Source organism: Eptatretus burgeri, chromosome 4 (assembly GCF_056783735.1).
Source record: "Eptatretus burgeri isolate ZD-2024b chromosome 4, Ebu_testis_v1, whole genome shotgun sequence".
Lineage (NCBI taxonomy): Eukaryota > Metazoa > Chordata > Myxini > Myxiniformes > Myxinidae > Eptatretus > Eptatretus burgeri.
This window is the reverse complement of record NC_140964.1, coordinates 54,400,012-54,421,987: the sequence shown is the minus strand read 5'-3', so window position 1 is coordinate 54,421,987 and position 21,976 is coordinate 54,400,012. Positions and strand designations below refer to the sequence as shown.

General features: G+C 42.4%; 1 protein-coding gene across 7 annotated transcripts in view; it reads right to left on the bottom strand.

The window, feature by feature from the left end:
- Window positions 1-21,976, bottom strand: part of LOC147028081 (cAMP-regulated phosphoprotein 21-like) — a 135,833-nt gene that overhangs the window by 13,145 nt on the left and 100,712 nt on the right. For 4 of the 7 annotated variants that reach the window (XM_085878108.1, XM_085878106.1, XM_085878109.1 and 1 more), the window contains 6 exons: window positions 15,959-16,062; window positions 6,614-6,790; window positions 5,065-5,237; window positions 4,599-4,737; window positions 3,573-3,658; window positions 1,275-1,353 (listed from right to left, as the gene is read on the bottom strand). In XM_085878108.1, coding sequence (XP_085734234.1) covers window positions 1,275-1,353; window positions 3,573-3,658; window positions 4,599-4,737; window positions 5,065-5,237; window positions 6,614-6,790; window positions 15,959-16,062 — 758 coding nt within the window. The remainder of the gene's footprint in view (window positions 1-1,274; window positions 1,354-3,572; window positions 3,659-4,598; window positions 4,738-5,064; window positions 5,238-6,613; window positions 6,791-15,958; window positions 16,063-21,976) is intronic. The other 3 variants (XM_085878111.1, XM_085878112.1, XM_085878107.1) reach the window with 3 other exon arrangements.

Genomic DNA, 21,976 nt, shown 5'->3' with positions numbered 1-21,976 from the left:
CAATGCTTGGGGTTTTGGTATACATAGCACATTTGTCAAGTGAGCATTGGTGAAGATTTTGGCAGGAATTTCGAATTTGTTCAGGTTGCTGGCAATAGCTCATCCTCTCTTTGTGAAAGACACAATCTCCCTGTTCATCCTGCATGTCACCTTTTTTTTCTGTTTGTTTGCACCTACTGTACCTCATTCTACTCGGCACAGTCAGTTCCCTTGTCTTGACTGTAGGTCCCTACTTATGGTGCCCATATCTTCGTTCCTTCTCAATTTATGTCCTAATTTGTGCAGCACCTCCACCAGCTTTATTGTTGTGTCAATTCACCCCATAAATCATTCAACTCTCCAATGAACCTCAATCGTTACGTCAAAATAGACAAAACTTTACGAGTACATAATGGAAACCATGAGAATAAGTGAGTAAGGAGTAAGTACAAAGAGTTATGTCCTCTTAATTTATGTAAAAGTCCACTGCTATCTAATATCCTTCTCTATAATACGTGCACAAGCTCCTTACATGAGCCTAAGACATCATGGAAAAAAAAATACAAAGTTAAAAAATTCCCATAACTGTGCAGCCGAATTAATGAGAGCCCAATTACGATACTCCAGCATGGAATTTGTTGTTGTAAAGATACAGCAACGAGACAAGTGAAGTAAATGAGATGTCACGTCATTCAAGTCTGCACTACAACAACATCCATGTGAAATCTTAAAAACGATGATTAAAACTCTTAAATAAATACAATGGCATGTTGTAAGACAGTGAAACCAAGGTAAAACGGGTGACGTGATAATATTTGTGCGCATGATTCTTTAAATTGAGCAGACACATTACAATAATTTGTAGCAGAAGGAAGTGCAGGGACCTATTTTAAGGGAATCCAGCACGTCACCAGGGAATGAATAAGCATTTGCTTGAAAATACAAATGCATACAAAGTTGTGAAGAGGACAAAAGACAAATTTGACGACAGTACAAATGGAAAAGTTAACCCTTTGAACCCTAGCGGCCGTTTTACGAGCTGCTATTCAAAAATACTTACACCCGAGCGGCCGGATTTTTCTACAGGGAGTAGAGGGTGGGGGAGCCGGAAGTCCAAGGAGCTCAGGGTTCAAGAGGTTAATGTATGTCTATAGTATGCCATATCAAACCTCAAAACATGTCTTGCCAATTGCAGGATAGTTGAGGGCCGAGTCAGGAATGTTAAAGGAAGGTTTGATAAAAAGAGAGAGAGAAAAAAAACAGACACGATTTACCATTCACCAATAATTTCGTACCTGGATCCACAGAACTAGAATCTTCAGAAAAGGCTTTTCGTGGTGGGCGCTTCACTCGTCCTCCAGCTCTGTTTGTTGTCTGCACGAGGAAAAAACATATTGAGGGACAAAGGACCGCACATTAGCAAAAAAAAAAACATAAAAAAAGAAAATAAATGAACAAAGACCAAAAATAATAAAAGCACATGGACTTATTCAGAAACATGACAGTGACGTCATGCCACGTTTTGACAAGTAACTAAAGTAGAATGCAAGGAGAGGAGGGATGAGAGGAGACTGGATTGCCAAACTGCTCATCAATTCACAACTATTAACCATGCATGGCAAATGGATACTTTGGGCAAGTAATTCAGCATCTCAGGGCAAGTATTTTCATCAGTGTTGAGGATGATCCTTTTCATTCACTGGTACACTCACCATTTACTGATAGGGAAGGGTCCTGTTGTTATCCTATCTGGAGTATATAGATTACAGTATATCTAGGCTCGGGTCTGTAAGTCTGTCGGGGACGTGATAAGCATACAATGCCTCAAGAACGTCGGGGTTTCCCCCTTTCAGTTTCGTGGAAAACAGCAGTAGCGACTATATAAAAAACGTAATCATACGTGTTTGTGGTTTAAATATTTTTTACTTCTGTTAAGTTTCCCCCACAATATGCAGCGATACGCTATTTATACACGTTGACATCACATTTGTCCAAGAAGAAAAAATTCCAGATTAGCTCATAATATCCCTTGGGGAGGGGGGATAGAATTAGCTTATCTGGAATTTAAATTCCAGATAAGTTATTGTCACCGCGCACCGTCCATCGCCTATTTCAACTTCTCTGGCCAAACCGCTGGGCCAATCCGGCTGAAATTTGGCAGCAACATACCTCTCCTGATTGGTAAAAGGGATTGCAAAGCTCATTCCAGTCACATGACTTTAAGTAGGTCAAAATGGCCGACTTGATAAATTTCTTCAAATATTTTCTTTTCCAGATCCACCAGTCAGAATGCTAACAAACTTGGGTTACAACATGAGGACAGGGTCCCGATGTTAAATTGAGGTCATGCCGATCACGTGACCGGAAGTGTGTGAAAATGGCGGTCTCACAAGTTCCTTCCAAAAATCTTCTTTTCCAGACTCACCAGTCAGAATGCGACCAAATTTGGGTTGCAACATTAGGCCAGGGGTCAGGATGTTAATTAAATTGTGGAAGTCATGCCGATCACCTGACCAGAAGTGTGTCAAAATGGCGGACTTTGTAAATGTTTGGGAAAAATCACATAAATTCCTTCAAAAACCTTCCTCTTCAGACCCACCAGTCAGAATGCTACCAAATCTGGGTTACAACATAAAGCCAGGGCCCAGATAAACTATGGGTCCAGTGGTCCTATTTGTAGTATTAACATTATTTTGTAATAACATTAATATTATGCTATTATCATTATTGTTGTCCTTATCCTGTGCACGCAAAGCAAAATGCGGGGTTAAGGAATTCGTTCATATCTGTCTGTCTGTCTGTACGTCTCATCAATATATGATCGAGGAACTCCTTAGTTAAAATTGAATGTTATATTTTGAACACAAATCGGAACATGAATAGAAAGACAAGCCTTTAATTTTACCAGATGTTGGCTCTGAATTCATCCTCATCACACATGGCTTATCAACCAACCAATTTAGTTTGAAAGTTGACTTCGATGAGAAGTCGAATTGAATTGATAATTCGAAATGTGAAGAATCACTTCGACTTCGAAAATTAAAAAAAAAATTATTCTATCCGGTGATTCGGATCTTCCCCCAAATCAAATGGATTCATCCTTGTCACATACCCAACCTGTCCACCAAGTTTTGGCTGAATCCATCGATAACTTTTTGAGATATCCTGTTCGGACAGACAAACACAGAGACAGACAGACAGAGCCACAAAGGGGTGAAAACATAACCTCCGCCCACCTTCGGTGGCAGAGGTAATTGTGAATTTGAGAAGTGCCTGTAGAGTACGCAATAGCACAGGCCATGTTTATTGGCACAGCCAAAAAAGCACACGTAAATAACATGCTATCAACAACACATCTTGAACCACCGATTCTGCAAAGGTTTTAATGAGAATTTTCTGCTCTTCATTAAATCACAACAGCTTAAAGGGCACCCACCAAATGGACACACGTTTTGCCCTTAATTGGGCTTATCAAGACAAACTCACACGCCCAATTATGGTTCTCTGCAATGCTACACAGGTCAGAAAGCAATTTCAGTTTGGTATATAGTTATTATTACATATTCAGACGTGGTAAAGTAGGTAGACCTCACCTGTTGTAGTGTGACAGTGCTGTTGGGACAGCTGGGACTGGGGACATACTGCAGTGAAGCACCTAACAGAGGAAAAGACCTGTCTCCTATAAAGAGACAATAGGTGAGAAAAGCAATGTAGCTTGTGCGAGTAACAGACAAAAAAACTGTCCAAAGCAAAACAGCTCAACAGTTGAGGCATCGTGAGAAGACTGACATCACTAAACATGTGTGTGTGTGTACCTTTGTTATTTGAGGGTCGTGAGACAACAAAGGATGAAAACCAATAAAATTACATGCCCAGAGACAGAAGATACAGACAAGTAATAAGGAAATGAATGGAATATAAGGAGGGTGAAATTAGTAACAAATTTGGGACTGGAGGATAAAACGATGAACAAAGGTTTTAGAAGAATGGATTGTGGTGGGCGCAGTGAGGAGTACAGAGATCAATTTGAAAGATGAGAAATTTCAGGTAAAAAGGACCGAAGATGAAGTGACAGATGGAATTTAGGAAGGTGTGGCCCCAAAAAAAAAAAATTGAAGTTGAAAGGTTCCAGTGAGTCGATGCATTTGTTGCGCTTGTTGAATTGAAGATTGCAAAGAGTAGGCCCAACAATTAAACAAAAACGTCCTTGTTCATTGAAACAAGGGAAAACTGAACGTGGTTAAGCCCCAAAGCGAACTTGGGGAAATAACCAGACCCACATCTCTGGGGATTGCACTCATGGTGGAGATTTATAACATCATTCTGTTCTTCACTGGCTTCAGTGATTGGGATTGGAAAATGCTGAAACAGAAATAACATTCAATTCAACTTTCCATGAATGTGTGCAAACAAACAACCAAACAACAACAACAACAACAACAACAAAAGACCAACGAGTCTGGCAAGCAGTCGACGATGAAAAAGGAAATGCACGTGGATTCAGCAGACTATTATGGGATGTCAGTGACCCTGAGAGCCTTGATCTGGACAATGTGAAATAGAGAAAACAAGTAAGCGCAATTATCAGGACATTAGAGAAGCGTTTGCACAGATCTAACCTTGTGAGCTTGTGGGAGGTCGTGGGATGGCCGTAGGTGCCAGAGGAAATGACAGAACACCAGGGTGGGAGTTTAGGTGGGGCGTGGAAGATGGTGACTGAGAGGGGGATGCCAGCGGGCTGACCAAACGAGGGCTGCACTGCATGAGGGGAGGAAAGGACAAGTTTGGAGAAAGATGGCATGTAATATGGAATGCATAGGAGCAAGCTGGAAATACCAATATCTATCATGCTCTAGCTCTTGTTGTTGTATCCTCATGTTCTAGCCATCAAACAAGCAAAAGTGGACTTACACATGCTCCAATTCCCCTATATTTGAAATTGCACCATCAACAATTGCAAACATGTTACCAATTTCAAAAAACTAGAAGATTATAAACATTTAACTGACATACCAAAGGCAAGCAAACATCACACCCCCATGCATACCACAGCACCTTCACAAAGTTGGTTGATTAAAACCCCACCTGGTTCAAACTCTCTGAACGTGGAAGTTCACAAACACGTGGAGGCCTTTGCTCCAAGCTGTAACCACGTCGCTGGCATCGACGTGGAGGAGAGGGTGGCCTAGTTGGATGTGATCCACCTGGAAGGCTTAACTGTAACATGAACATGCCTGGGTGCCCACTTGGAGAAATCCCTAAAATGGCAAGACAGTAATATGTGGCTTATTACATAATCTTGTAGTACTCAGATGTTTGGCACACAGGTTCGACAAACGACAAAAATGCTGTTGTGGATGACTAATTTTAAATAGCATGACACACTGAGACTTCATTTTTCTCTTATTAAGACTTGAATGAATTTTTAGGTGCTTGGAAGGAAGATGAGCACATCTGCAATCTATGCTCACACTCCCTCGGCTCTTCACTACAACTACACCCCTACCAGTCATCGACTTTTCAAATGCAAACAATATATTTTCAACTTTGTAGAAAGGAACATATAATACCAATTTGAAGTTGAACATGAGACTACCAAAATAATTCACCAGTCGGTGTTGTACTTATGCCCGGTGTTGGCTTAATGGTTAGGACGGGGGCTTGGGATTCCAGTGTCCTGAGTTCAAATCCCGCTCAGCTGTTGAATTAATACCAGGTGAGGTTAACTCGGCCTGTCATCCTTCCGAGGACGGCAAAATGAGTGCCAGCTTGCTGGTATCCTGTTTCGGAGTGGCGACTCGTCCAGGATTGTGCCCAATCGCCGAGGAGACTGCTTCAGCAGCACCAACGCTCTGCATAGAGTATGGTCCCAATGGATGGATGGACAGGATGGTGTTGTACTTAGCCTAATTGCTACCATACTCAAATGCTTCAACATAATGTTCCTTTGTCATGGGAGGGCGACAGGGACCGTGCTTCCCAAATGTTGTAAGATTCTCCCTCATTACATTTTAAATGTGACAGCAGATTTCTCTCCAAGATACAATTTCTTCCCTACCCCCCCCCCCCCCCGCACCCATCATTGTCGGCCTTTCATACAAGTTTCTAAAAGGCAATTCAAGGACTACTCTTTGCTTTTCTTGTTTTTACGAAAGTAAAAAAGATTTTTTTTTTAAAGCCATCTCAGCTCAAGGTCTCTGGAGTGGATAGAGTTTTTCCATAAGAAAATGCAGTTATTTTTAAACCATTCTGTTACCCTGACATAAGATGCCAATATAAACAGGAGCACCCAAAGTTGGCAAACTGTTTGTGAGTCAAAGGGTCAAAGAGTGCACCAAGGCCAATTCCTTCCGTTAATAAATCATTACAGTACTGGTGGAGTTGTATATCAGCGTGCATGCATTGAAGCCAATAACGTTTCCTGTCGGTCGCCTCCTTCACAAACCTGACAGCATTCTGAAAGACACTGGTTTTGACAAAGTACTTGCAGACACTGCAGGACTTACAATAAGGGAAGACCCAACTAGATCAACAACACTCACCAAAGAATGGCACACTACCCCATGAGAATCCTTGCCAGTTATTCCAAAAATGCACTATATTGTATTAAATTTTAAATTGCAGGAGAACAAACCTGGCATGCTGGGGACAATGGTGAGTGCATTTGGAGGAGACTTTGTTGTGGAAGGGGCTGTGGGAGGTAGAGGCCCAGGAGTCAGGCCAAGAGGAAGGCTGGGTGGGAGAGGTGGAACGGTTCTCAATGGCTGAATGAGGGGAGATGGTGGCCTCTGGCCAGGAAGGTAGCCATAAACTGCATCACACAAATAACAATTTGTAATCTTTCAAAACATCTCTTCCAAAATAGGAGAAAGGAGAACAAATAAACAATGTTTATGCAAAGACTACAGGGTCTCAGTGTCAGAAAACGTTTTAAATATATATATATATATATATATATATATATATATATATATATATATATATATATATATATATATATATATATATATATATATCTTGATATCTATGAGCCTGGTGTGGCTCAGTGGTTAAGGCGGTGGCTTGGGATCCTTGGGGTCCTGAGTTCGAGCCACGCTGGCCGCTGAGTTAGCATCAGGGGGGTTGACTCAGCCTGTCATCCTTCCGAAGGTCGGCGAAATGAGCACCGGTATACTGCCAATTATTCCTGCAGGGTCGAAGGCGACTAAAGGGTTGGCGTCAGGAAGAGCATCCGGTCATAAAAACATTGCCACAAGAAAGGGTACCATGATTAGAGCCTGCAAAAAGCTGACCCCTTCTCAGGGAAAAAAGCTTTCAAATGGTGTGATATATAGCATGATATCTCAAAAATAAAAGTCTTTACTTTAAGTGACCAAAGGCCAACTGAGGAACTTGTACATGCATTACATTATAGGACAAGGCCATAAGACATACCACGGTACTTCCTAAAATGAATTACAAGGACATTACTAGACAATGGAGAAATAAAAAGATTGTGGGATTCAAATCTGGGATGCCAGGGCCATGAACAATGTGCTCAGAAGAGAATGCCAAGACAAGTTCAAATACGTGCTCTGAATTCTAAATTAATGTCCCATTAAATTTATCTTACATATTACATGGATGTTTACATATTACATGGGACAGGAAAGGAAAGGAAGTGGTGTGAGAGAAGAGCATAAAGTGAGAAAGGAAATGAAGGAAAGGAAGTTCGGAGCACTGCAAATGATGCAAAAAGGATAGATGAATGTATGAAAGTTATTGGAGGGAATTGGGTGATGTGAGGGAAGGGCAAGGGCTTTCACATTTTTACCTCTGCCACTGTAGGTGGACGGAGGCTATGTTTTCACCCCTGTTTGTCCGTTTGTGAGCACAATATTGCAACAGGTTATGGACAGATATGGAAGCAACTTGGTGAACAGGTTGGGTGTACGACCAGAACAAATTGATTTCATTTTGGTGAAGATCTGGATCCGGATAAGAATTTTTAAGCGATTGTTCACCATTGAGAGACAGAGCCAAAAACGACACGTAGCATATCTTAAAACATTGTGGACGGGTTATGACAAAATTAGGTGGATGAGTTGGTTAAGTTCTGGATTCAGAGCCAACCTATCAGTGGGATACAAAACGTAAACTGTTCAGCCTGGCAGAGTTATGTGCTCTTCCAAGTGCTGTTCTTGTTTGAAGATGTAATTTGAATGTACATGCTGCTCCCCAGAAAAACAGATTAAATGCAAATTTCTAGATACCTTGAAAAAAAAAAAACACGGACATTTAAGCCACTTACAGCCATGAACACGGTGCAAGACACAGAACTGAATATTCCAAGCAAACAATGTAATCAAGGGAAACCCATAAGGAGATGAGCAATATCCGTGCAAGGTACGGTACATGTGAAATGAAACATTGCACCAAATTACATTGGATGACATGGCAAAATGCAGACATACACATGTGTAAGATTCATTACTTGGAAAAAGAAAAAGTCACAGAAAGCGACACGACAACAAAAGGACTGGAATATACATTGCCTGTAGAAAGTATGCCTGGTGTTGGCTTAATGGTTTGGGTGGTGGGCTTGGGATCCTCGGATCCTGAGTTCAAATCCCCTTCGGCTGTTGAATTAATACCAGGTGGGGTTGACTCTGCCTGTCATCCTTCTGAGGTCAGAAAAATGAGTGCCAGCTTGCTGGTATACTGTGTCGGAGTGGCGACCCGTCCAGGATTGTGCCCAATAGCCAAGGAGACTGCTTAGGCAGCACCAACGCTCTGCACAGAGTATGGTCCCAATGGATGGATGGATGTAGAAAGTCTACACCCCCTTTCAAAATTTTCACCTTTTGTTGCCTTATAGCATTGGTCCCCAACCTGCGGCCCGCGGAGCCTTATACTGCGGCCCGCGAGGACTTTCCAATCAAAACACATTTCCATGTAGCAATTTTAAAGGGGTTTACACAATGCCACTGCCGGCCGGATTTTTGATTGGATTTAGGTCGGGGCTCTGACTGGGCCACTCATGGAATTTACCGATTTGTTCCTCAGCCACTCCAGTGTAGCTTTGGCTGTGTTCTTCAGGTCATTGGCATTCTGAAAAGTGAACTTCCATCCCAATTTCATTCTTCTTGTGGAAGGCAACATAACGTTTTGCATTTAGGCTAAAAAGTTGCATCTTGGTTTTGTCAGACCACAAAACTTTTTTTGCCAGATGGCTTCAGAATCTCTGGAGTGGTTTTTTGCATACCTCAAAACAGGATTCAAGGTGGGCTTTTTTGAGTAATGGCTTCCTTATTGCCAACCTACCATACAGGCCAGACTTGTGGAGTGCTTGGGATATTGTCACGTGAACAGTGACCAACCAGTCTTTGTCATAAAGGCCTGTAGCTCTATCAAAGTTACCATTGACCTCTTGGTGGCCTCTGATCAGCCGTCTCCTTGCTTGGTCATCCAGTTTGGAGGGATAGCCTAATCTCGGCAAGGTCTTGGTGGTACCATCCACCTTCCACTTCTTAATGATTCTCTTCACTGTGCTCCAAGGGATAGTCAAGGCCTATGAAATATTTTTATACCCATCCCCTGCTCTGTGCTTTTTCACAACTTTATCCCAGAGGTCTTTTGAAAGCTCCTTGGTTCTCATGATTGAGTTTTTGCTGTGAAATGCACTACCCTACACTACCCTCACACTACCCTAAATGCACTACACCTACAGGAACAGCTGATTTTATTCTGATATAATCAGAATCATGACAATTTAACAGGTGGAGGGCAATTAACTTGGTTTGTGATTTTGAAGGTGATTGGTTACATCTGAGCCAATTTAAAACTTGCTTTTATAAGGGGGGTGGACACTTATCCAGCCAAGATATTCTAGTTTTGTATTTTAAAATTAATTTTCTGAAATTTGTAGAATTTGTCTTTCACTTGGAGGTTGTGGGTTACGATGTGGAAATAAAGGTGGAAAAAGTCTGATTTAATATAATACTAGCATAACCCACGCTCTGCGCGACATGTTGGGGTGGGTGTGTTTGAGAAAGGAACTGATGCAGAGTATCAGTAGTAATTTTACTTTAATGCAGTAAGTGGAATACGATTTCACAGTTTCAGAACCATTTTATTTACTTTTTTTTGTACCATGCACCTCATATGGTCTTTGAGATAATGTAAGCCGAGTATCACGTTACTCGAGCGCAGAACAAAGTCGAAGATAGCGCGACACGAAACCACAAACTCGGAAATAATATATAAGATAATTCCAGGCTGTAAGGCAACAAAAGGTGAAAATTTTGAAAGGAGATGTAGACTTTCTATTGGCACTGCATAATGAAATAAGTGTATGCATATAAATCGCTGTGCTTTGTGCAGGCTCATGAATCACAGCCGTTTTGTCAATGTGGATTCTCGTTTGGCTGCCTGAATAAATGGAGCTGGAAAGCACGACATGCATTTTACTGCATATATTTGTGTGATTTTACTCACCACCGTTACGTCATAAGAACCACAAATCTCGAGTGCACATTTTACGTCATTACGAAATGTTCAAAATGATTTTGATTTTTGTCTCCAATGTGCTGCAAGTTTATTTTTGAAGTTCTTAATTGACAATCTTTACTTCTTCTTCTCCTCCCAGGACAACCTTTCCAAAATATTTGTAACATGCTTTTCCTATTGCTTCCCTTGCTTATCTTCGCATTAAACTCGTCACACACTTTTCTAAGTTTGTACTCGTTTCCCGTGGTCATCGCCACTTTTTTCGTCAAACTCGACAATTAGTATCTAGATGTAAAACTCCAAACAAACTGATATACTGCAAACACGAACACAATACAAACTAGAAAGGCATTCGGTGGAGCGCATACCTCTGCCACGTAATGCCTGATCTACGAGAACATATCGGGTTCAATACAATTGTGAAATATCATGCTATACAGTACGACATCGTTTTTGGCCCCATCTCTCAATGGTGAAGAATCACTTCAAAGTTAAATAATTCTTGTATCCAGATTCGGATCTTCACCAAAATCGAATTAATTAGTCCTTGCGACACACCCAACCTGTCCACCAAGTTTCGGCCGAATCCGTCCACAACTTTTGAGACATTGTGCTGTATATCATTTTAGCCCGATCTCTCAATGGTGAAGAATCGCTCAAAAAAATTTGAGTGGTCAGATCCGGATCCGGATCTTCACCAAAATCGAATCAATTCTTCCTAGTCACACATGCAACGTGTCTACCAAGTTTCATCCAAATCCGTCTACAACTTTTTGAGATATTGTGCTACATATCGTTTTTGGCCCTGTCCTCTCAATGGTGAAGAATCACTTTTAAAATTCTAGTGGTTGGATCCAGATCTTCACCAAAATCTAATCAGTTTGTCCTTGTCACACACCGAACCTGTCCACAAAATTTCATCCAAATCCATCGCCAACCTTTGGAGATATCCTACACACAAAGAGACAAACAGACAGAGTGCCAGACAGGGGTGAAAACATAACCTCCTTCACCTTCGGTGGCGGAGATAACAATCGCCCATTCCATTCCTTGTTCATTTCTAATTCTTCCTTCTCTTTCTTTTATAAGGTCCATGATACTCCCCCACTCCACTTCCCCACGTCCTCAGCGAACTCTCTCCAATCTCCAACCACCTCACCTTATTGATATCCCTCCTCACAGAATCTTCCCATCTCAACCTCGGTCTACCTGTTTTCCTCCTACCTTGCTCTGTCAGCCTATCCACTTTCTTTGCCATTCTCTCTTCCTCCATCTGCACCAAGTGTCCAGCCCATTTAGCTGGCATTTCACCAATCTCCACATCAAGCTCATCTGCACGCCACAGTCTCCTCCCTCAGTTCATGTATCCTCCTTTGATCCACCCTCTTCACTCCCACAAACCTCCTGACCCAGTTGTTCTTGTATTTGTTGAATATTAATATTCAAATTATTTAAAATTATCTGTTTAGATAATTTTACTCATTGTTCATTTGAAAATTTGTATGTTGCATGAAATTGTCTGTTTATGTCTTTTGCACTTTCAATTATCAGTCCTCTACCCTTTTTTTGATTCACATTTTCTTGATGATGTGCCAACTTTGGTTTTCTTTTTATAAATTTTCATGATTTTTCAATCAACTATTAATTCAGTTATGTTAAACTTTTTGAATAGCAGAGTTCTCACAGTTTGTATTTTTGATGTTGATGTATATTTAATCAGTAATTTTTTGTAAACCAAATATCCTTAGTCGTTGTACTTTTGTTTGATATTTGATAATAAAACCGAAATTATCTTATCGTATCATGTGATGAAACCAATATTTCTCCAAGTATTGATTGCATGATAAAGAAAAAAGGAAATCATTTCAGTTAATCTGCTGTGAACCAAGATGTAGAAGGCCGAAATGATTTATTTTAACATCACAAAGCGGAGAGGACAGGTCAGGTATGGGAGCATGTGCCAGAGCAGTGCGTCGCTGCGTCCACTTTCCGCCGGTACTCCAGGAGCCTACGTCTGGCTATCCTCCAGGAAGATGCCTGGCCCATTCCCATCTCCTTGAGATGCTGATCAACCTGCTGCAACTATGAGGCACGTGGTCGGCCCGTTGGCCTCCTCCACTCATGAGGCTCCTTTGCTGAGAGAATCTGGTGAACAAGATCAGTGTCAGGAAAATGAGCCACATGTCCATACAGCTGCAGCTGATGCTCACAGACTATGCAGGTAACAAATCTCATCCGAGTCTCTCTCAGCAACCGCTCGTTGGACACAAAGTCCGACCAGCGATAGCCAAGGATTCTCCGAAGAGACCTGGTACTGAAGGAATTAAGGCTCCCTCTCAGATCCCTGCTCAGAGTTCAAGTCTCACATCCGTAGAGCAAGATTGCAAGCACCAAGAACCTGAAGACTTGGACTTTCATCCTCCTGCACAGGTACCGGCAGCACCACGTGCTATGATCCAGTGAATCCATGACTCCCCAAGCCCGACATAGACATCTCTTGATCTCTGGCTCACAGCCAGCAGAGACATGAATATCACTGCCAAGGAAAGTGAATCTCTCCATGACCTCAACATCTTCACTACGAACAGGTGCAGACAAGATAGCAGCATCCAATATGTCATTGAAAGCCTGGATCTTAGTTTTCACCCAAGAAAACCAGTAATCCCAGTGGCTCCGGGTCCTCAATCAGCATGTTGGGGGACCCAAAAGGGATATCCAGAGTCTCCGCAAAGATCACAAAGGTAAGAGATCTTGACATTCCCAAACTATGCACTGCAGCTTGATCTATCAGGCATCCTCCAAAGAATGCAGTCCATACAAGTGCTGAAAAATGTGTTGGCCAGTACACACCCCTGACGAACCCCAGTAACAACTGGAAATAAGTCAGAGATGGTATCACCACATCTCACAGCACACTCAGCACTAGAATTTCGTTCAGACATCAGATTGATCAGTTTTGGTGGCACCCCACGAAGACCAAGAATCCTCCAGAGGGCATCCCCATTCACTGAATCAAATGCTTTGCATCGATCAACATCGGCTGCAAGCAGCCCCTGCTGAAACTTTCGTCTGCGTTCGGTGAGGACCCGAAGAGGAAGGATACGGTCAATTGGTGTAAAGCCTGACTGCTTTGGACGCTGGTACTCAAGCAGATGGTGGCGAACCCCATCAAGAATTATCCGAGCAAAGACCTTGCCCGGCACTTAGAGCAGCGTCACCACTTGGTGGATGTTGTAGTCCGGGTGATCACCCTTCCCTTTCCAGAGAGGGACAACATAGCCTCTCTTCCAATCATTTGGGATGATGCCTGTGTTCCAGGCAGAGGACAGAACTGCATGGAGTGACATGAGTACAGCATTTCCACCAGCCTTGATAAGTTCAGCATGGAAGCCACAGATCCCAGGAGCTTTACACCATTTCAACAGATTCACCGTAGCCTGTTTCCACAAACGAAGGTGGATCACAGTTGATTGGAGGGTCAGCAAGAGGGATAGTAACACCTATGACTTTCAACTCAACAGCTGGTAGATCAGCCTGGGACAGATGCTCAAAGTAACGAGCCCAACGGGACTTCACTTTGGACTCCACTGTCAAGAGCTCACCACCCTCTGCTCTTACTGCAGTACATCAAAGGACGGGCTTGGAGGAACGCAATGCGTGAATTCCCCTGTAAGCAGCATGAGACACACTTGACCACAAGTGATGCTCTACCCCCTCACAGATTCCTCACACATAGGCCTCCTTGTCCACCCTTAGCGCATGTTCAGTACAGTTATACACCTCAGCTCCCTGAACAGCTCAGCTCTGCCATAAACCTGGCCCTGCGACTCTGCACAATGGTATCCAGTGTCACGTGAGAGACAAAATTATTCATCCGACAGTGAGTTCCAAGGCATCCACCTGCAACATCAAGGACAGTGGTCTTGAAGGCACTCCACAACTCTTCAGGATTCCACAAAGCACCCAGACTCCCCCCCCCAAAAAAAATCCCACTCAGCCTGTTCACAAACGCCTCAGCTACCCTCTCATCCTTGAGCTTGCCAACATCCAGCCTCGGCTGGGATGGTACCATTCTCTCGGATTTAAGCTGCAACTTCAGAGTTGCTACCACAAGCCTGTGCTCGGTATTGAGGAACTGAGCACTCCGGTAGATCCTGCAGTTCTGGATCATCCTCCAGCAACCTTGAACAAGCACATGGTCAATCTCCTTTGCCACACCACCAGCGTTGGAATACCAAGTCCAGCGATGAGCCTGTGGGTGCTCAATCCATGAACCAGCCACCCTAAGTCCATGACTTCTTGCTATTCTGGTTCACAGTACCAGACCCATGGGGACCAACACATGTCTCATAACCATCCCTATCAGTTCCAGTTGATGCATTGGAATCCCCCAAGACCACAAGAGTATCTCCCCTAGTGCACTGATCAACCTGAGACTCGAGCGTGGCATAGAATGCCTCCTTCACGGTGAGATCACTCACCTCAGTCGGAGCATATCCAGAGACCAAGGAAACGGCACCCAAGGAGTGAGGAATCTTTAGTCTCATAATCAGTTCGTTGACCGGTGTTACCTCAATTATCATTGGAGTCAGTTTATTGGCTACAGCTACAGCAACTTCTTGGGCATGGTCACCATCAGAGCGACCAGACCAATAGTCGGTGTAACCACTTGCCATGATCTCGCCACTATCCAGTCTCCGAACCTCAGAGAGTGCTGCAATACCGATGTTCAAGCGCTTGAGCTCAGATGATAAAAGAGAAAGGTGATCATCCTCTCTTAGAGATAGGACATTCCAGGCACCCACCCGAAGGGACCGCCTCAGGTTAACCCAAGGAGACTGCCGTCTAGTGGACGACACCTCAGCACCACTCAACCGCAATGTGACCCTGGAGATTTCCCCATGATTTTCCTCCTATCATCAAGGAATGGGGGTCCCGAAGGCTTTGCCCCAATCCTGTCATCCAGTGAGCTGCCCTGCAAAGGGCAGCAGCACAGGAGGTACTGCCACGGAGTTGGTTTTCAGATTTCCTTATATTTGTGGGTTTTGCAGAATGAAGTGTTTTATGGTGGCCGGAATACAAATCCTGCCACAAACCTCCAAAAAAAAAAAAAGAGTAACCCAACTACAGGAGGATGTCTGCAGACACAATTGGGCACGAGAAATGGATGGCGTTGGCTCTCAAGGAGCTGTTCTGCCATTTGACAGGTTTTATTTTTAATCCTGCTGGGTGTCCATATCCACACACCCTCCTCACCAGGAAGCGTGGTGGAGGAGATGGTTTAGTCGCCGACAACCCGACCATGAAACAGGTTAGTACAGGTTTACATGGTACCTGCAGCAAGTCACAGATCTAATCTGGCTTTATCTGACAAACAACAGAGAGGGGGCCAGGAGTAACACATGATTTGGTGCACAGAAAGCAAAACAAAAAATTCCAATTCTACATTACATTTTGATCACAATCTAAATTAATGTGACATCGACCACACCTGTGTAGTGCTGTGCATGAGTGGGCTGAGAACTAGATGGGGAGGCAGTCCGAGGAAAATTTAATTGCTCGAGGCTTGGTGTGGGCAGGTAACTCATCGATGACCTGAGGAGAAAACGGCCACAAATTGAGAGCTTATTAAATCTGCTACACTCACACCAGATACACAGTTCAGCTTGAGGCTGAACAAAATCCTCATGTGTTTAGCCATCAGGCTTTAAACATACAACTGTGTGATGCCATAAAATGAATGCATTATGCATTTTCATTGGGGGTTTCATCGGTCAAACCCCAAAGGAAGAGCAGTGGACATTAAAGCCAATTGATGAGCCCAGACATGTTGCAATAAAATGTCTGCTCTATCCAATGTGACCTTCCACACCAACCACATTCTTGCAGCAAATCATTTTCATACAACACTGAAATCGGTGAGGAACGTGTCAGGCTCACTCTTGAACTACACAAAAAGTAAGGTTTATTCAAAAAGTATTTCCATGCCAGTGGTGATGCAGTCTCAGTCTCATTCCTACAAAAAATTAACAACAGTCATGAGATCATTTATTTGCCAATTTAAAGCATGAAGGTGCACAAACAAGGCAAAGCTTGGGCATGAAAACAAGCTAATGAAAATATGCTGCTCAAGCCGCTGCCACACCTTGACGTTTTAGCCAGTGTTTGGCAAGGTAACAAAATGTATGTAAAACGCTGGCGTACGCTGAACGATTGATGGTTTTTTTCCAGTTTTGGACGTATTCATAACGAGTTGGACGTATGCATAACATATTAATAACGTAAACATAAAGTTTCGATAACATATAGATAACTTATATCAACGAATGCTGAGTGTGTTGTCGGCGTTCACAACCTATGCCCAACGATAGTCTAACTTATGCATAGCGCGCACGACAGCGTATCGCCGACGATCACGTGGTGTAGCCTATTAAAAGGCTGCGGCTCAACGATTCAAGTCATAACCGCACGAGACATCGAAGTGTCAAGCCGCTGTCACACCTTGACGTTTTAGCCAGCGTATGCCGACGTATGAAAAATTTGCCGAATACGCTGGCACACGTCGAATACGTTATGGGTAAGTTTTGTATACGTTAAGAGCACGCTGGCATACGTCGTAGTACGCTGGCATACGTCATAGTACGCCGAGCTCGTCGACAAATTTTAACATACTTGAAATTTTTCGACGTATGCCAGCGTATGACTCACATGTTCCACATACGCTGGCCATAAGTTGTAGGCACGTTATGCGATCGTCGACACACCCTACTTGTAAGTTACTCATAAGTCGAAACACGTCAAGGTAATGTTTAGCATACCCAAAACTTATAACCTATGAGTAACGTGCTTTGAACCTATGAGTAACGTGCTTTGAACCTATGTTTAACGTATCTCCAACGCATATTGACATATGTAGATGTATTTGACGTCTTCCGGGCGATTACAGAACTTACTGAACGTGTTACTAACTTACAGCTACCGTATAATGGCGTATTGGCAGCGTTTAGGGGAATTGGTATATAAAAATGGGGTTCACACAGGAGGAACCCGTCAGTGTTCCAAAATCCATGTTCTTTCTTTTTTTTTTTTTCTTCGGCATGACTGTGATGTTGACACTTCAATTTCTAGTGCGGTTATGATTTAAATCGTTGAGCGGCAGCCTATTAATTATATTTTATTATAACCGCACTAGAAATCGAAGTGTCAACATCACCGTCATGCCGAATAAGAAAAAAAAATCATGGAGTCTGGAACACTGACGCTAAACATTAATTACCTCGACGTGTTTCGACTTATGAGTAACTTACAAGTAACGTGTGTCGACGTGTGTCAACGATGACGTAACGTGCCTACAATACGTTACTCATAGGTTAGATATAAGTTTTGGGTATGCTAAACATTACCTCGACGTGTTTCGACTTATGAGTAACTTACAAGTAACGTGTGTCGATGATCGCATAACGTGCCTACAACTTATGGCCAGCGTATGCAGAACGTGCGAGTCATACGGTTGCATACGTCAAAAAATTTCAAGTATGTTAAAATTTGTCGACGAGCTCGGCGTACTACGACGTATGCCAGCGTACTATGGCGTATGCCAGCGTGCTCTTAACGTATACAAAACTTACCCATAACGTATTCGACGTGTGCCAGCGTTTTAGACAAATTTTTCATACATCGGCATACGCTGGCTAAATCGTCAAGGTGTGACAGCCCCTTAAGATTCGGCCAATTTGATACAGGGCATGCTTCAAGAGTGTGGAAAGGGAGTGGGAATGGGGTAATAAAATAATAATTTCTTAAAAAAAAATGTACAGATATCCCACAATGTAAATAAAGGAATACATGCAAACATCTGGACTGTGTTATCTCGATGGAAGAAAAAGATTCATAAGTCACAATGACATGAATGACAATGAGATTTTTCCTTTAAAAGGACAAAAATATATAAAAATGCAAAAAAACCATATGTTTGAAATACCAACTCGAATATTATCCACGGATACAAAAATAAACATGTATTATATAGGAGACATGGAAACAAATTGCAATGCATTTAGAGTTGTAACATGGCTTCCAATCATTTGAGTCAAATGGTAATCAGGAAAATTGCTAGCCCGATCATAACACCTGAGAAAAAAAAAGGAAGCATGCTTCATGTTTAAAGGCAAAGCGATAATAAATGTTTTCAAAGCTCGAGAGTTCATCGAACACCTTACAGTCTGGAGGAAAAGGACGTGGGAAGGGTCTTTTCAACTCTTGCTTTTCATTTCCGAGCACGATCCATATTGGCTTTATTCATTAAATTTGAATAATACACGCAATGGCAACCACACGAAGATGACAGGTCACATGGAACAGTCCATAGACTTGGCCAAATTTCTGAAAACAGCTCCTTTAAAACTTATAGGGACATTTTTGAGAAGAAGTCGGTAACAAGACTTTTAAACCTATTTTGAGGGTGCTGATTATGAAACAAAAAATCGGATTATTTTGACCCTCAAAATTGAAAAATGAAGTTGCTGCCAAAACCATGTAAATTTATCAGTGACCAATAAAATGTGTTCACCTGTAAGTCTGAAAGTATCGGTGAAAGCTTTAAAATTTAAACACATAAATGTTCAAAAAGTGCATATCTATCTGAAAAAATATATAAATGATCTGCATTGCGATTTCTTTTCTTTGCAAAAGAGTTTAAAATGTCATTAGTAGGCCGATAATATTAAATTTTGAATAAGTGCTTCTTCATAACAAAATAGTGAGGGATTACATGAATGTTTTTTGCATGCTTTTATCATCGTTGTGCATCTCCATGCATGTTAACACATTAAGTGTGCATATTCACAAGCACAAATACCTATAATACCCTCTCTCTTAACCCCACATACTCCATGCCTCTCTATATCTAAAATGAACCATTTTTTGGAAGTTGGTCCTGTCCACAATACATTCACACACATGATATTGTCGTATCCAGGGGGTTAAGCCAATGACCCCAATCCAATTGTTGTGGACGGGTGGTTAACACCGACCTGGACGGATAGCCAAACGATTTCCCTTGGAGGTGAACAGTCGAGTTCCTCGGAGATTAAGGCGCATGTGGGACGGGAGGTGGTGAAGCACGCATTCCAGACGCATTCACAAGGACGGAGGACAAGGGTTGATACTCGAACCCACAACGAATAGACAGACACAAGCAATCTTTAATAAATAAGGGTTTAATGAACATAAATCAAATACTTATAATGGAAATAAATCAAAGCAAAATAACAAAAATAAATCAAAGCATGAGCTAATTTTGAGACACACAGATACAAAAACAGACAAGGGGAAAGATAAAATAAAAGGAAATCCCTCCTTTTATTCTGGCACTTAGCTTCGTGTCCAGAAGTGATCTTTTAGGAGCCTGGTGCCGTCGAACCGCATATCCAACATCCAGAAGCCGCACTCAAAATGGTGCCAGGCCGCTCTCTAGGAGGGAAATGTACGTGCTAATTCACGCAGGTGGTCCTCCTTCATTAAGGTGCCATAAACTTTCGTGCAGTTTCTCACAAATTAATGTGCCAACCCCACTCCTCTCTTACACCAGGTCTGCTCACAACGATGGCCCACCTTCCTCCTCGATCATACAACAAGAGACTGCCGAGTCAGAGCTGATAGATGTGTTCTCCTTCTCTCTATCATAAACGTACAACTTTGTGTCTCAGCCGAACAGTAATGGCAAGCGTCTTTCTCCAACAAGTGGGTAAATTCACACAGCACAAACAAGAGAATCATGCAGCCTTCTTCACAGTGTCAAGGAGAAACAACCATAATGCAATTCTCTTCCAACTGCCATCTCCTCACTCTCACACATTCCGACATCCACCGACCAATCATAAGCTTCGGGGCGTGGCCTGTTGGCCCTTAGCCGAGAAGGCGGGGTTTCTTGCTTGCTCGAATTGTTTGGCCCTGTTGTCGTTGTTGTTGTTGAAAGTGTCGTTCTTTTATTGCCGGTTTTGTAAATGCAAAAACATAGGAAAAGGTCACAGGGGGCAATCACATACTGGGAGAAATTAGCCTTAGACCATACCTAATTAACACAGCGCCCCCACCCCCCCCCCCCCATGCAGTGGCACGTAACAATCTTAAGCTGACAGTTTTCCCAACTTGATTTACATCGAGATGTCTCCTGCCTGTCCACAGACCATGCTACTCTATACAATCTTACCTTTGCTATGAAATTCCTCCATCTACCCCACAGATATAACAATAGATAAAGACATTGTATATGTATATACAAATGAAAACTATGCTTTTCGGTTAAATGTATTTTCAGATGTAAGAATACATGAAAAGTATTCAAACAGTCTACATTAAGGCCCGGTCACACCTTGACGTTTTAGCCAACGTATGTCGATTTTTGAATTTTTTTTCTAAAACGCTGGCACACGTTGAATACGTTATGGGTAAGTTTTGATAACATTGAGAGCACGCTGAAAAACACTGTCATACGTCGTTGTACGTTGGCTTTAAACGTTGTACTTTTCGGTTGTCCTCAAATTTTTTCATGCTTGAAATTTCACGACGTATGCCGGCGTATGACTCACACGTTCCGCTACGCTGGCCACAAGTTGTATGCACGGTCTGCGATCGTTGACAGACGTCAACACATGCTACTTGTAAGTTAATCATAAGTTGAGACACGCCGAGGTAATGTTTAGCGTACCCGAAACTTATTTCTAACCTATGATTAACGTGTTGTTGGCACGTTACGCGATCGTTGCCACACATCGACAGACGTTACTTTTAAGTTACTCATAGGCTGAAAGACGTCGGTATAATGGATCGTCCTTGCGCCAGCGTCCACGGCCACGGCCAGGACACTTATTTGCAGCATTCTTCAAACTTTTCTTCGGCATGACGAGGATGTTCACACTTCGATGTCTAGCTTGGCTATGATTCCAATTGTCCATCGGCAGCGTCTATTTAAAATAGTCGAGTTTGAGCGATTTAACACGTTCAGAAGAAACGCTTCAAATTTCCAAACCCCAGCATCAAAAAACAAAGGCGAGTGACAGCAATTTAAATCGTTCATTGTAAACAATGAAAATAGCTGAGTGGTACCGTTTAAAAGTCGTTGAGTGTAAAAAAAATCGAATTGTTGAGCGCAAGCGTCGACTTTCAATAGTGGGGTTTGAGCGATTTAGCACGTTCAATAGAAGCGATTAAAATTTCCAAACCCCAGCGTCAAAAAACAAAGGCGAGTGACAGCAATTTAAATCGTTCATTGTAAACAATGAAAATAGCTGAGTGGTACCGTTTAAAAGTCGTTGAGTGTAAAAAAAATCGAATTGTTGAGCGCAAGCGTCGACTTTCAATAGTGGGGTTTGAGCGATTTAGCACGTTCAATAGAAGCGATTAAAATTTCCAAACCCCAGCGTCAAAAAACAAAGGCGAGTGACAGCAATTTAAATCGTTCATTGTAAACAATGAAACTAGCTGAGTGGTACCGTTTAAAAGTCGTTGA